The sequence below is a fragment of the Pleurodeles waltl genome, chromosome 1_2 (genome assembly GCF_031143425.1).
Source record: "Pleurodeles waltl isolate 20211129_DDA chromosome 1_2, aPleWal1.hap1.20221129, whole genome shotgun sequence".
Taxonomy (NCBI): domain Eukaryota; kingdom Metazoa; phylum Chordata; class Amphibia; order Caudata; family Salamandridae; genus Pleurodeles; species Pleurodeles waltl.
The window spans coordinates 1344207810-1344224522 of NC_090437.1; the positions used below are offsets into that span (position 1 = coordinate 1344207810).

Genomic DNA, 16713 nt, shown 5'->3' on the forward strand with positions numbered 1-16713 from the left:
CGCGTTGGATTTGTGTGCTGAAATAAATTGATTTGCACCTTGGAGGTGTCCTGGGTCTCCTGTTATTTGGAGGAGAGTTGGAGGATTTATTAGGGCCTCTCGGAGCCCACCCGGGACCGCTGTGTGGTGTTCCTGCAGTCCGAGTGTTTTATGTGAATTATATATATATATATATATATATATATATATATATATATATAGATTGTATACTCATTTTCATTTTTCTTAAAAAGACAAAATCCTCCACACTGTTTCTGCCATAAAACTGTTTTAATTTCGTACTAACTGTGGTGAGGGGAGCTTGCGGCCTCCATGTAGTGGGAGTGTCTCAGGTACTGCCTCTGTTGACACATGCATAGTAATAGCAACAATCCCCTGTGACCCCAGCCCAGTCACTTAAAGTAGTCGAAGGCACTGGTAATATATATATATATATATATATATATATATATATATATATATATATATATATATATATATATATATATACATACATAAAAGTCGTGGGCCGGCCAAACACATGCACAGTGTGCTTTCTCCAGCCCTGCACTGTGTTGCCGGGCTCAGTAGAGCCTGAACAGGCTCCCAGTCTGCCTGGAAGCACCCTGGCCAACAGAGAATCAGCGGCGCAGAGGTAAGTTTTAAATCCCCCCGCGTGCTGCCCCGCCCCCTGTAAACCCCGCAAGCCGACAGACCAGACTTACCGACTTCTCGTAGAGAGGAAGAGATCGGAAGGGGTTAATGGCCACCAGGATGTCTCCAATATAGGTCTGTGGAAAAATAATTTTATTGTTTAAGTTACTTAGTTTCAGAAGGATACAAACATATCAATTATTATATGTACACTCTGTCAATAGAGCACTGGATTAAAATACAGCACTTAGGAACGACCAGAGGGACGCCTCCTACAGGAAAGAGGCACCTTCACAAACATTACTACAATCTTTAATTCGTAGTAGTACATATATATATATATACACACACACACATACATATATGTGAAGATTCGTCAAATGGCACCAAATGTATTGGCAAAACAAAAATCATTTTTCCTATGGAAACTAGGTCCTAACTATATACAATGGCAACTGCCAGTAGGTAATTAGTGTGTACATATATTTATTTATACATTTGGTAGAGGCCATCAAAGCTAATAAGTTCATGAGTACACAGGACACCACCACATATAAAGAAAGAAAGAAAAAAAAATATATATATATATATATATATCATCATGTCACCTGAATGAAACTTTCAGGAGTTAGGCCGTGTCCAGAGAGAACAGCTGCGTAATTTTATTTTACGGCCAGATTTACTACTATGTTGGTAGCACATTTGAGCCAGAATCTTATTTTGTAAACCGCCCTATGTACTAACTGGTTAGTTCTCAACCAATGTTCTCTCCAATATTTTACCTCTGTCTAGCGCCAAGCCGGCCGTGTGCCACTTGCTGTGAGCTATTGCTTGTGCGCTCACAGCGATCAGGGAGAGGGGATTTAATCCAGTATTATTGCACACAAGTGGGGGATAAGTATGTCCTCTGCAAGGTATAGCTGTAAAAGGGACCTGGATGTACAATTTTGAACTTTGTTTTTAATGAGTTCACCAAATCTCAAATAATTAATATTAACCCCTGCTCGTTGATCACTCATCTGCAAACATTTATTGAAGGTTTAAAATATAAAATAGGTCCTGGACATGGACACTTGTTTCAGTTCACCTCATACATTATTAATTAAATACAGCGCGCGCCAGAAAAATTCATTACTAGGAGAGCGCATGTAATGAACTTTTAACACACTGTTAAAGACATAAATAAATGTATTTGTTGAAAATGGCCCATTCTGCAGGGTCATCCCCAGACTTTTTGCCTTCCTCCTCCTCCTGTTTTTCTGAGAAAGTAGCCTCTTTCTTGCATGGTTACACCCCCTTTTGGCCTGTTAGTGAGTGTGTGTCAGCGTGTTTTTACTGTGTTACTGGGATCCTGCCAGCCAGGACCCAGTGCTCATAGTTTATGGCCTAAATGTGTTACCTGTGTAGTGCCTAACTGTGTCACTGAGGCTCTGCTAACCAGAACTTCAGTGCTTATGCTCTCTCTGCTTTTTAATTTGTCACTGTATGTAGGAAAGTACCATCTTGCCTGGCATGTTACCCCTATATCTCACTGTATATATGTTGTTTTATTTGTATGTGTCACTGGGACCCTGCCAGCCAGGGCCCCAGTGCTCATAAGTGTGCCTGAATGTGTTACCTGTGTTATGACTAACTGTCTCACTGAGGCTCTGCTATCCAGAACCTCAGTGGTTATGCTCTCTCATTTCTTTCCAAATTGTCACTAACAGGCTATTGACCAATTTTACCAATTTACATTGGCTTACTGGAACACCCTTATAATTCCCTAGTATATGGTACTGAGGTACCCAGGGTATTGGGGTTCCAGGAGATCCCTATGGTCTGCAGCATTTATTTTGCCACCCATAGGGAGCTCTGACAATTCTTACACAGGCCTGCCATTGCAGCCTGAGTGAAATAACGTCCACGTTATTTCACAGCCATTTTACACTGCACTTAAGTAACTTATAAGTCACCTATATGTCTAACTTTTACCTGGTAAAGGTTAGGTGCAAAGTTACTTAGTGTGAGGGCACCCTGGCACTAGCCAAGATGCCCCCACATTGTTCAGGGCCAATTCCCAGGACTTTGTGAGAGCGGGGACACCATTACACGCGTGCACTACATATAGGTCACTACCTATATGTAGCTTCACAATGGTAACTCTGAATATGGCCATGTAACATGTCTATGATCATGGAATTGCCCCCTCTATGCCATCCTGGCATAGTTGGCACAATCCCATGATCCCAGTGGTCTGTAGCACAGACCCTGGTACTGCCAAACTGCCTTTTCTGGGGTTTCACTGCAGCTGCTGCTGCTGCCAACCCCTCAGACAGGTTTCTGCCCTCCTGGGGTCCATCCAGGCTTGGCCCAGGATGGCAGAACAAAGGACTTCCTCTGAGAGAGGGTGTTACACCCTCTCCCTTTGGAAAATGGTGTGAAGGCAGGGGAGGAGTAGCCTCCCCCAGCCTCTGGAGATGCTTTCATGGGCACACATGGTGCCCATTTCTGCATAAGCCAGTCTACACCGGTTCAGGGACCCCTTAGCCCTGCTCTGGCGCGAAACTGGACAAAGGAAAGGGGAGTGACCACTCCCCTGACCTGCATCTCCCCTGGGAGGTGCCCAGAGCTCCTCCAGTGTGCTCCAGACCTCTGCCATCTTGGAAACAGAGGTGCTGCTGGCACACTGGACTGCTCTGAGTGGCCAGTGCCACCAGGTGACATCAGAGACTCCTTCTGATAGGCTCCTTCAGGTGTTGCTAGCCTATCCTCTCTCCTAGGTAGCCAAACCCTCTTTTCTGGCTATTTAGGGTCTCTGTCTCTGGGGATTCCTTAGATAACGAATGCAAGAGCTCATCCGAGTTCCTCTGGATCTCTCTCTTCACCTTCTGCCAAGGAATCGACTGCTGACCGCGCTGGAAGCCTGCAAAACTGCAACAAAGTACCAAAGACGACTACTGCAACTCTGTAACACTGATCCTGCCGCCTCCTCTCTGCACTAGAAGCTCCGAAGAAATCTCCTGTGGGTCGACGGAATCGTCCCCCTGCAACCGCAGGCACCAAAGAACTGCATCACTGGTACCCTGGGTCTCCTCTCAGAACGACGAGCGAGGTCCCTTGAATCCAGCAACTCTGTCCAAGTGACTCCCACAGTCCAGTGACTCTTCAGTCCAAGTTTGGTGGAGGTAAGTCCTTGCCTCCCCACGCCAGACTGCATTGCTGGGAACTGCGACTTTTGCAGCTACTCCGGCCTCCGTGCACTTCCGGCGGAAATCCTTTGTGCACAGTCCAGCCTGGGTCCACGGCACTCTAACCTGCATTGCACGACTTCCTAAGTTGTCCTCCGGCGACGTGGGACTCCTTTGTGTGACTTCGGGTGAGCACCGTGTCACGCATCTTCGTAGTGCCTGTTCCGGCACTTCTGCGGGTGCTGCTAGCTTCTGAGAGGGCTCCTTGTCTTGCTCGACACCCCCTCTATCCCAGACGCAATTGGCGACAACCTGGTCCCTCCTGGGCCACAGCAGCATCCAAAAACCCTAACCGCACGATTGGCAGCTAGCAAGGCTTGTTGGTGGTCTTTCGGTGGGACCAGTAGCAGCTTCTTTGCACCCACAGCTGGCATTTCCTGGGCATCTGCCCATCTCCGACTTGCTTGTGACTTTTGGACTTGGTCCCCTTGTTCCACAGGTACCCTCGACTGGAAATCCATCGTTGTTGCATTGCTGGTTTGTGTCTTTCCTGCAGAATTCCCCTATCACGACTTCTATGTCCTTTGGGGAACTTTAGTGCACTTTGCACTCACTTTTCAGGGTCTTGGGGTGAGCTATTTTTCTAACCCTTACTATTTTCTAATAGTCCCAGCGACCCTCTACAAGGTCACATAGGTTTGGAGTCCACTCGTGGTTCGCATTCCACTTTTGGAGTATATGGTTTGTGTTGCCCCTATCCCTATGTGTACCCATTGCATCCTATTGTAACTATACATTGTTTGCACTGTTTTCTAATACTATTACTGCGTATTTTGGTATTGTGTACATATATCTTGTGTATATTTGCTATCCTCATACTGAGGGTACACTCTGAGATACTTTGGCATATTGTCATAAAAATAAAGTACCTTTATTTTTAGTATATCTGTGTATTGTGTTTTCTTATGATATTGTGCAAGTGACACTAGGTGGTACTGTAGGAGCTTCACACGTCTCCTAGTTCAGCCTAAGCTGCTCTGCTAAGCTACCATTATCTATCAACCTATGCTGCTAGACACCCTATACACTAATAAGGGATAACTGGGCCTGGTGCAAGGTGCAAGTACCCCTTGGTACTCAATCTTCACGCCGTGGGACATCTTTTGCATCAGACAGGAACTTGCTGGCATCATCCTAGGGTGCATTGCTGCAGTCTTCAACTAACCGGGGACTCTTTTTTTGCACCCTCTTCTGGGTTGACAGGGGCTCCTGTCCTTCCTGGAACTTCTTTCGACTTACTTGGTCCCCTTCCTTTGCAGGTCTTCCGGTCCAATAATCCAGCAGTTGTTCCCCAAAATGAGGTGTAGTGTGTCCTAAGGAAACTTGCAGTACTTTACTCCTGCTTTTCTGGGCACTGGGGTGGGGTAATTTACTTACCTTTACTGTATTGTTACTCTCCCAGCGATTTTGCACACACTACACTTTTCTAGGGGGGGAAATTTGTGATTCACATTCCACTTTTTTAGTATATGGTTTGTGTTGCCCCTAGACCTATTTTCTCCCATTGCATTCTATAGGATTTCCTACTGTTTGCATTGTTTTATGACTATTTACTTGTCTAATTTTGGTATCTAGTGTATATATTGTGTATAATACTTACCTCCAGAAGGAGTATTGTCTCTAAGATATTTTGGTACTGTGTCACCCAAATAAATACCTTTATTTTTGCTAACACTGAGTATTGGCTTGTGTATAAGTACTGTGTGACTGACTATAAGTGGTATTGCATGAGCTTTGCATGACTCCTCGTTCAGCCTAAGCTGCTCTGCTATAGGTACCTCTATCAGCCTAAGCTGCTAGAACACTACTACATTCACTAACAAGGGATAACTGGACCTGGTGTAAGTACCCAAGGTACCCAATACAAACCAGGCCAGCCTCCTACACTCATTTCTACTGTTTTTTAGGATTCAGGGCACTTTAGACCTGCTGAGCAGTGCTTAAGTACAGGTGCCATGTTGTCTACAACATGGTAACATTTGCTATTCCAGAATTGCCATATTTAATGTACTTACAAGTCCCAGATAAAGAGCAATACAAGGCCCAGGGCCTGTAACTCAAATGCTACTAGTGGGCCTGCAGCACTGGTTGTGCCACCCACATTAGTAGCCCTGTAAACATGGCTCAGACCTGCCACTGCAGTGTCTGTGTGTGCTGTTTTAAACTGCCAATTCAACCTTGCAAGTGCACCCACTTGCAGGCCCAAACTTTCCTTTTTACTACATGTACGTCACCCCTAAGTTAGGCCCAAGGCAGCACTATGGGCAGGGTGCAGTAAATTTACAAGGTAGGACATGTACTTTTAAGTTGAACATGTCCTTATAGTGACTTCTGTCCGCCCCACAGAGCAGACCGGGGCAGTGTGGGTGGTTGGCTCGGGCCTGGTGCGTCCTCGGAGAAGAGGGGTGAACGGCGATTCTGGTTTCATTACTACAGACCTGGGTGATCATATAGGCTTACTCAAGGCTCTGCGCCACCCTCCCTGCAGATTATCCTAGGGAGCGCCCGCGTGCGGTCCTGTTCTCTAAAACCCTATGCGCTATCACAGCGTATCCTTCTCATGGAGGCAGCGCCACCGTCACGAAATTGATTAATGGTTTGTGGGCTCCTGGAGTGAGGTTTGTACATTCTGCAGCACTGATGTATGCCCCCAGAGTTAGGTACCCTGTACAACCCCCCATGACAGATGGAGAAGAGAGGCAGAGGCTCTGCCAATTCCCTCCCGCAACCATGTGCACACATCATGCCCATCACAGATCTCTTGACAGATTGGGGCCCCTCACAATGAGCCATGGGGCCAAATAACCTGCTGTGCCTCCCAGGTTTCAAGGTCACACTTTGATGCAGAGCCCTGGTGTGGGTGCTCCCAGCTTCCCCTGCGGGGTGCTAGGGGCACCTTAGAAGAAGCACAGTTCACGACATAAGAAATCAGACTGGGTCGTAGAATGAGCTACCAGTTATTCCTCATTAGGTCAGTCGCACATTCTGACTTACTCTGATTGGTCAAATCACAGAAGTGATGGTCGCAAAGGTCGGAGGAATCCCGACCAAATGTTGGCCCGCTTCCTTCTGCCAGTTGAGTAGATTTTCTACTTGAGCAGCTGCTCCCTCAACGCGAACGGTCGCGACCGGCTGGGACGGCCCACGTTGGGAAACCTCACGAGAGGCATTCCAGCGCCTGAAAATCACACTAGGAGACGCAAATTCTCATGTGCGCTCGTCAACTTAGGAGCCGCGCACAAGAGAAAAAAAAAAGCACGGTTGGTAGAGTGTTTCCGGAACTCCACCCTCCAAGCAGAATGCAGGGTGGGCAAAGTTGCACAGGCGGAGCCGAAATTTGTGACCCCCAAATAGTACGTCAACATAGGGACTGCATGCGGAGAAGGGATTTAGGGTATGAGACCTGGAGGTCAAAGGCCATCGAGTCCTACAAAGACCCTGATGGCGAGGGAACGTGTGGGGGCCACCCTCTGAGAAGAGACACAGACCCACAGCGTATTTACGGCTCCACCAACCCTTTTCAAACACCCCCCAAAACCCATAATATGACCAGTACCTCATAGAGATGGACACTGGAGTATCATCCATTACTTGAGCACCAGCCCGAACCGGAAGGAGATCGCCTCCCCAACCTCATGATGTTACCAGACCTCGCAGAGATGGACACAGGAGTATCTGTCCATTACTTGAGCACAAGCCCGAGCACAGGAGTATCTGAGCATTAGTCGAGCACCAGCCCGAACCGGAAGGAGATCACCTCCCCAACCTCATGATATTATCAGACCTCACCGAGAGGGACACTGGAGTATCTGAGCATTACTTGAGCACCAGCCCGAACACTGGAGTATCTGAGAATTACTTGAGCACCAGCCCGAGCACAGGAGTATCTGAGCATTACTTGAGCACCAGCCCGAGCAGGAAGGAGATCACCTCCCCAACCTCATGATATTACCAGACCTCGCAGAGATGGACACAGGAGTATCTGTCCATTACTTGAGCACCAGCCCGAGCACAGGAGTATCTGAGCATTACTTGAGCACCAGTCCGAGCACAGGAGTATCTGAGCATTACTTGAGCACCAGCCCGAGCACAGGAGTATCTGAGTATTACTTGAGCACCAGCCCGAGCACAGGAGTATCTGAGCATTAGTCGAGCACCAGCCCGAACCGGAAGGAGATCACCTCCCCAACCTCATGATATTATCAGACCTCACCGAGAGGGACACTGGAGTATCTGAGCATTACTTGAGCACCAGCCCGAACACTGGAGTATCTGAGAATTACTTGAGCACCAGCCCGAGCACAGGAGTATCTGAGCATTACTTGAGCACCAGCCCGAGCAGGAAGGAGATCACCTCCCCAACCTCATGATATTACCAGACCTCGCAGAGATGGACACAGGAGTATCTGTCCATTACTTGAGCACCAGCCCGAGCACAGGAGTATCTGAGCATTACTTGAGCACCAGTCCGAGCACAGGAGTATCTGAGCATTACTTGAGCACCAGCCCGAACACTGGAGTATCTGAGCATTACTTGAGCACCAGCCCGAGCACAGGAGTATCTGAGCATTACTTGAGCACCAGCCCGAGCAGGAAGGAGATCACCTCCCCAACCTCATGATATTACCAGATCTCGCAGAGAGGGACACTGGAGTATCATCCATTACTTGAGCACCAGCCCGAACCGGAAGAGACACATGCCCAACCTCATGATATTACCAGACCTCGCAGAGAGGGACACAGGAGTATCTGAGCATTACTTGAGCACCAGCCCGAACACTGGAGTATCTGAGCATTACTTGAGCACCAGCCCGAGCACAGGAGTATCTTTGCATTACTTGAGCACCAGCCCGAGCACAGGAGTATCTTTGCATTACTTGAGCACCAGCCCGAGCACAGGAGTATCTTTGCATTAGTCGAGCACCAGCCCGAACCGGAGGAGATGGAAGGACCGCGCATGGTGATCAATGCCCGGGACACCCTTCCTCGGGGTCCAGCCCAGCAAAGCCCCCCTTCGTAGAGAGCAGAGAGGCTCACCATGGGTCAGAGTAACACACCAGAGAGCACAAGTGCACAAGTGCACGGGGGTTCTGGGGGGGTGGAGACCACAGCGGGGGTCCATGTGGGGAGCTTCTAGGCGCTGGTTCTGGAACGCAGGGCCCACCTCCTCTAGTCACTGCGCTTTATGACACACACCTGACCCAGCCGGCCAGGGACCTCCTCGGAGGCTGCAGGACATTAATGCCCCAGTGTCTCTCCAGCACATGGGGGTGAGAAGCGAAAATCTACACTCGGCATGGGGTATTGTGGAGAAGTGCGCGTGCCTCGGTACCCGCAGGAGGGGGGAGGGGGGGAATCTTGAATAAAGTGCTTTAAAAAAAACCAAGAAAGTAACACTAACCACCTCTTAAAGGTCGCACCCAGATGCTGAATTTTATGAAAGGTTTCCTGAAGTGCAGGTACTTTGTTCAGGAGACGGTTGGTCCCTGTTGACCAGTAGCGCCTAGAGGAAGGAAGGCGATACTCTTGTTAGGCGCGGAGCCGTTGTTGCCCCGCTCAGCGCCTAGAGGCAGTTTTTTGTTACGAGACGCTTCAGAAGTCACCGAGGTCGGCGTCTGCGCCGCGTTGCGTGATTATTTTAACCACGGCGGGCTCTTAGGAGGGTCTCCAGCTGTCTGGAGGCTCCAACTGTACTAAACTTCACTTTAAATTAAGGCCGGACTTTCATTCAGGAGTATCCGGGAACCACAGAAGGCGGGTGGAAAACAAGAGAGGCAAAACAATAAATGAAAGAACATCTAGGTGCACATGAGTCCATATTCTTATAACTTGAGCACCTGTTATATATGCTTCAAGGCGCTAGACACGACCTGCAGCACCTCACGCCTGCCTTCCCCTCCTTGCACAATCAGTGGTGCACCCGGCATCATCCGATGGACACGCCTGCCTGTCGTGACAGCATCTTTGTGGCTCCGGCCACACGCACCGGCCTGTCGCGATCATGTGACAATAACGAAGTGCACTTGTCATCGGTGAACCCTGGAATGGACTAAAGTGCACCAGCTTCAAAGCGCTGCATGAGGGCAGGAGTGCATCCTTCACGCGGGGCGGGGCTTGCTGTCTTCAAACACAAAGATTGCAAAATATGTATTATTGGGACAGGACACGTTCTGACTGACAGCCCGCGGGAGGCTGCGCCTGAGATGACTCATGCGGAAGATGGGGGAGTAATGAACTCAGGGTGGGGCCCCCTCCTGGGAGGGATGTAGGAACTCACGCCCCAGCACCCCACAGGCCTCTCTCTACCTGCAGTGACAAAACCTGGCCAATTACTTCCCTTCCACAGACGTCTGTCTTGCGGGGTCTCTCTCTCTTGGGGTCTCTCTCTCCTCTCTCGGGGTCTCGCTCTCTCCCTCACTCTCTCTCTTGGGGTCTCTCTCTTTTTCTCTCTCGGGGTCTCCCCCTCTCTCTCTCTCTCTCTCTCTCTCGGGGTCTCTCTCTCTCGGGCTCTCCCTCTCTCTCTCTCTCCCCCTCTCTCTCTTGGGGTCTCTCTCTCTCTCACGGTCTCCCTCTCTCTCTCTCTCGGGGTATTTCTCTCTTTCTCTCTCTCTGGGGGTCTCTCTCTCTTTCTCTCTCTCTGGGGGTCTCTCTCTCTTTCGCTCTCTCTTGGGGTCTCTCTCTCTTTCGCTCTCTCTTGGGGTCTCTCTCTCTTTCTCTCTCGGGGTCTCTCTCCGTCTCGGGGTCTCTCTCCGTCTCGGGATCTCTCTCGCGCTTTCTCTCTCGGGGTCGCTCTCTCTTTTGTCTCGGGGTCTTCCTCTCTCTCAGGGTCTCTCTCTTTCGGGGTCTCTCTTTCTCTCTCGGGGTCTCTCTCTCTCTCTCTGTCTCTCGGGGTCTCCCTCTCCCTCTCTCGTCCGGCTGGGAAAGACTTCTTGGGACATTCTGAATGAAGAGTTAAGAAAACTTTCCGCCACTGCTCGATGTAGAGAATAAGCGGAGAGCCATGCGGGCTCTCCTTGTGTGTAAAACGTGCTCTGCGTGTCCAGGAGGGGGCACGGAGCACCACTATATAATAAAGTGGGAGCTGCGGTGACGCACTCTCGGGTGTGGCGTGAAGCACAACAAGTCTCCGTGTCTGTTTGTCATATCGTCGAAGTCGCAAGACTACAATGGCGACGAGCGGGATCTCGATATCCCATGTGTTGATAGAAGAGTATTTTAAGTGAGGAACGAACTTGTGAAAGAAAAAAAATAATAACGGAAAAAAAAAAAACTATCAACAGCGTGCGGTGTTGGCCGCCTGCAGGAGAAGTTGTTTGCCCGGTGTGGTGTCCCCGGAGAGTGCGCGGCTTGGCCCCCTGCCTGGGGAAGCCGAAAACAGGAAGCTGCGAGACACGCCCTGCCTCGCCTTCGGAAAAAAAAAAAAAAGGGAGACGCTCCGTCGAGCGCTGTACGGTGAGACACGCCCTGCCTCAAAACAAAGAAAGAAACGCTCCGTCGAGCGGTTTCATTTGGAAATCCTGCTGCCGGGAGATCCTGGCTCCCAATGACACGCCCTGCCCCGCCCTAAAAGAAAAATAAAGAAAGAAACGCTCCGTCAAACGTTTTGTTTACAGTGTTCTGTTGCCGGGGAACCTGGTATCGAGCGTGCGCCTGAGCTTAGCGTCCTGTTGCCAGGAGAGCAACAGTGACGCAGGTGCCGTCGAATCGGGTGTCCCCTCTGCAACAGTGTTGCCGCTGCAAAGTGCAGTGAGTTGAGTGTTTCACCTGGAGCTGGGGAAACGAAGTGAAAAAAAAAACATAAGGGACAAAAGAGTGAGGCAACTGCCTCTGATTACGGGAGACAAGTGCCTGTGAAAGTTGGAGTCATTAATGTCCGGCAGAGGCCTGTGGGAAAAAAAAAAAAGTAATAGTTAAATAAATAAAGAGAGTTTTTTTTTTTTTTCTCTCTCTCTCTCTCTCTCTCTTCAATATATCTGTGTATGAGCCACGATCTGGTCAACAGTGTTCTAAAGACAATAAATCGAATTTCATTTCAAATTCTGTAATTCAGTGGAGAGAGCAAGTATGAGTGCCCCGCCCCAGGACAATGCTGATCCGCCACCACCACCACCAGGGAATCCCCAACTCCCTACACACATGAATAACAGTTTGCACTCCTCCATTACGTCGTTACCACCGTTTAGCCAATTGATTGACCCGGCCACCGCTGCGCCTAGATGGCGCTTATGGATAAATCGGCTAGAGAACTATTTTTGCGCAACTAGGGAAACGGATGGAGCCGTACGTAGGTCCGTAATGCTGTTAATGGGAGGAGATGAACTGCAGGAGCTGTTTGATTCTCTGCCTGATACAGGAGATAAGTCTGATTTTGATGCAGCGGTCACTGCTTTAAATAGACTCTTTGATCCTCAACTTAATTCTGATTTTGAACGTTTTAAATTAAGACAGGCCCAACAGACAGAAGTCGAATCAATGGATATGTTTTATGCCAGGTTGAGAAAGCTAGCGAGCTCGTGCACAGGACTCAACCAGCAAGAGGAAATTCGAGCGCAAATCATACAAGGTTGCCGATCCAATGCTTTAAGGAAGCTTATTCTTCGACAGCAGGGTATGTCACTCGACGATATTTTAATTCTTGCGCGGTCGCATGAACTATCTGCGGTACGAGCAGATGCCATGGCAGCCGTAAGAGGTCAGTCGTTAGCGGCGGCGTCTTCAACTCGCGCTGTACAGGTTAAGGAAGAACAAGTGGATGCTGTTCAGACACGCCGGATGGCGCAGCGTAATACAAACCCGGCCAAATCCAAGGACAGGGTTTGTGCAAGCTGTGGATATGAGCACCGAGCGAACATGGGGTGCCCGGCGAAAGGACAATCGTGCAACCGCTGTGGTAAAGCAAACCATTTTGCTAAGGTGTGTAGATCCCGAAGAAATGTGACATCTGACCCGAAAGGAAAAGATGCTAGTGTCAGAGCTGTATCCAAAAGCACGGAAGAAGTAAGGGACCATGTCATGGTGAGTGGCCCAGCTTGCGATGAAGATGAAGAGGAAGACATCTTTGTAATTTCTTTCACTGGAGGGAGGCCATTAAAGAAGCGATCGCCTCCCATGAGCGATGTTCAAGTAAATGGCATCCCTGTATCCGTACTCATCGATACAGGGGCGCCTGTCAATGTCATGGATGAAACTCTTTTCAAGAAGCTAGTGCCGGCCCCGATACTCACTCCAACGTCGACAAAAATATATAACTATGGAGGACGAGACCCCCTTCCTCTCAAAGGAACAGTAGAGGTGTCAGTGCATAGCGGGGGTAAGTCAACGGATGCAAGATTCTATGTGGTGTCTGGGGATCGTGGCACTCTACTAGGGTGTTACACGGCGGAAGAGTTAGAATTGGTGTTCTTCGCACGTCAAGTTCATGACGCTCAAGTGGAACAACTACTCAATGAGTTCTCGCAGCTCTTCGAAGGGTTAGGACGGCTGAAAGGAAAGCGTATCAAACTGCACATAGACCGAAGTGTGGTTCCGGTGGCGCTAAGACATCGTCGAGTACCATTCCATTTGCGTCCTGCTGTCGAAAAAGAATTGCAACTACTGGAGGACCAAGGAGTAATAGAAAAGGTAGAAGGACCTACACCTTGGGTGTCACCGTTGGTGATTGCGCCAAAACCTAAACAACCGGGAGCAATTCGTCTCTGTGTTGACATGAGGCTGCCAAACAAAGCCATCAAAAGAGAGAGACATATAACGCCCACAATGGATGATATCATTGCAGATCTAAATGGAGCCCAGTGGTTCTCGAAACTGGATCTTAATGCGGGGTATCATCAGTTGGAACTGGACCCTGGAAGTAGGAATATCACCACGTTCTCAACCCATGTGGGCCTGAGACGATATAAGAGATTAAGTTTTGGAGTATCTTCGGCTGCTGAGGTTTTTCAGAATGCAATCAGAGAGACCTTGTCTGGACTACCGGGAGTGATCAATTTAAGTGACGATATCTTGATATATTCCCGGACGAGAGAAGAGCATCATCGCTATCTGAGATCGACTTTGCAGAGGTTAGCTAATGCGGGACTGACGTTGCACAAAAAGAAGTGTGCGTTTTATCAAACGTCTGTAGATTTTTTTGGTTACATCTTCTCGAAAGATGGCCTGCAAGTGGATCCACGGAAGGCAGAGGCGATCCGACAAGCCCCCGTTCCACAAAGTCCCACGGAAGTTCATAGTTTTCTAGGAATGGCCACCTATTGTGGAAGGTTTATACCACAACTTGCTACTATGGCTGAACCTCTTCGACAGTTAACCAAAGGGCAACATCGCTGGGACTGGACTCAAGAGGCTCACAAGGCATTTGCGGACATTAAGGCTGCACTGCTTGATAGGTCAACAATGGCCTATTTCAACCCCCGCAGGAGAACAGAAGTGGTGGTAGATGCAAGCCCCGTTGGGCTAGGCGCGGTGTTATTGCAAGAACAAAGGCATCAAGAGTGGATCCCTGTTGCATATGCTAGTAGGGCTCTGTCGGCGGTAGAGACCAGATATGCGCAAATTGAACGCGAAGCGCTGGCTATTCGCTGGGCGTGCCGCCATTTTCATCTCTATTTGTATGGGCATGAATTTCAGGTGGTCAGTGATCACAAGCCGTTGGTATCGTTGTTTGCGGGCAGTCCACGCCTTGCTCCCCCAAGAATTGAACGATGGACCGTTTTACTTCAGCCCTATCGCTTCACGGTCGTGTACCGCCCTGGGGCAAGTAATCCTGCAGACTATCTATCTCGTCATCCTGCTCCACAGGCATTTGATGCACACCAGGAACAAGATGAGGAAAGCACCGAAGTCTTTGTCAGCATGGTTGTACAGTCGGCATGTCCCAATGCTCTGCTTATCTCTGACATCGTCACCGCTACCCGGGATGACGTGGTGCTGGGTCATGTCAAGGAAGCGTTGACCCATAAGAAGTGGAAGTACTTTCTAGAGAAAACTAGTATGTCGTGCTCAGGTCAAAAGTTGGCTGTGCAAGGTATCTGGAAGGTGCGTGATGAGTTATCTACAGACAATGATGGTTTGGTCTTAAGAGGAAGAAGAATCGTACTTCCACAGTGTCTATGGTCTAGAGTGATTGAATTGGCTCATCAAGGACATCAAGGTGCTGGGAAAACTAAAGCGAGGCTACGTGCCAAAGTGTGGTTCCCTGGCATGGATAAGCAAGTGGATGACGTGGTGGGGAAGTGTCATTCCTGTATTATCACATCGATGGAACCTCCGAGTTGCCCTGTGGCAACGGAACCAGCCACTTTGAAACCTTGGGCAAAGGTGAGCATGGATTTCGGAAGTTTTCCGGATGGAAGATTGACAGCTGTCCTAATTGATTCGTATACCAAATTCCCGGTGGTCGAGTTGGTATCGTCTACGGCGTTTGAAAATGTAAAACCAGTTCTGCAAAAGACGTTTGCATTGTTTGGTCTGCCCGACGAAATTAGAACAGACAATGGGCCTCCATTTCAAGGACAAGAGTTTTGCGCGTATCTTGATGGGTTGGCAGTTCGTCATCGTAAGATAATGCCCTATTGGCCTCAGGCAAATGGGGATGTTGAAAGGTTTATGCGAACTTTGAATAGGGCTCTCCGAATTGGAGTTGAACAGAAGGAAGACAGTGAACAATGTATGCATCAGTTCTTGAGTGCTTATCGTCAAACGCCTCACAGTACTACTGGGTGTGCTCCGTCTGCTCTGATGTTCAAGGTGTCTCCACGTGACTGCATTCCCGCTGGTGCCAAATGGAAACCTCCTGCGCTGGATGTCAAGGCAACTCAACAACGACGAGTAATCACTAATCAGAAGGCCAGTTTGAAACGAAGATCCAAATATCGAGGGTTTCAAGAAGGTGATCAAGTAGTAATAAGATGTAGAAGAGGTGGAGGAAAGTTTAGGACACAGTTTGAGCCTGAAGTATGGGAGATGATTGGAGTAAAAGGGTCCATGATAACTGCGTCCAGAGGTAGACAGAGAGTGACCCGAAATGTGTCACATTTTCGGAGGGCTGGCTGGAGAGAATTGGAAGAAGATGAAGAAGAATGCGAGATGGAGGATGCCAATGATGGTCCCTCAATGATACCTGGAGAGATGGAAAGTACATCCGGGTCAGCTGTGACTGAACAAACACAGCCTAATTGTGTTCCGGGGCCTGGGAATGTGCCCACTAGAAGTGTGAGGTATGACTTACGCCCCAATCCTGCACCAAGCAGCAAGCTAAAAGACTTTGTCTGTCAAGTTGAGTAGTTATAAGCTACGTATCATCATCTTCTTTTGATGACGGAACACTGTTGGAGACTGATGGGGACAGTGTGAGAATGTCTCCAGGCATCTAAAGAGGACAGTGTGAAAAGATGGTGTACCAGTTATTACAGAGTTGCACTGTTTGGGTTTTGTTGTTTGGTTTGTTCTTTTACGTTTCTGTTATTCAGTTAATTCATCTCCATGTGAAGTAAAACATGGGGGGGATGTAGAGAATAAGCGGAGAGCCATGCGGGCTCTCCTTGTGTGTAAAACGTGCTCTGCGTGTCCAGGAGGGGGCACGGAGCACCACTATATAATAAAGTGGGAGCTGCGGTGACGCACTCTCGGGTGTGGCGTGAAGCACAACAAGTCTCCGTGTCTGTTTGTCATATCGTCGAAGTCGCAAGACTACACTCCCCACTCGCTTTGTGGTTCTAACTCGGGGTGCGCTGACCTCCTCTCCGGAGTTTGCAGTTTTTCCCACTTGGCGCTGCTTAGAGCGCAGAGTTCCAAAAACTCTGCAGAGTGGAGTTTTCCCCTCATTCACGCTCGCCAGGGTTAAGTTTGCGAG

At 49.0% G+C, this 16713-nt stretch overlaps 1 protein-coding gene across 1 annotated transcript in view; it reads right to left on the reverse strand.

Annotated features, from left to right (window-relative positions):
- Positions 1-16713, reverse strand: part of LOC138252353 (myosin-IIIb-like) — a 407650-nt gene that overhangs the window by 330331 nt on the left and 60606 nt on the right. Inside the window, exon 2 of the mRNA XM_069205730.1 lies at positions 705-770. Within this exon, the coding sequence (XP_069061831.1) occupies positions 705-770 (66 nt within the window). The remainder of the gene's footprint in view (positions 1-704; positions 771-16713) is intronic.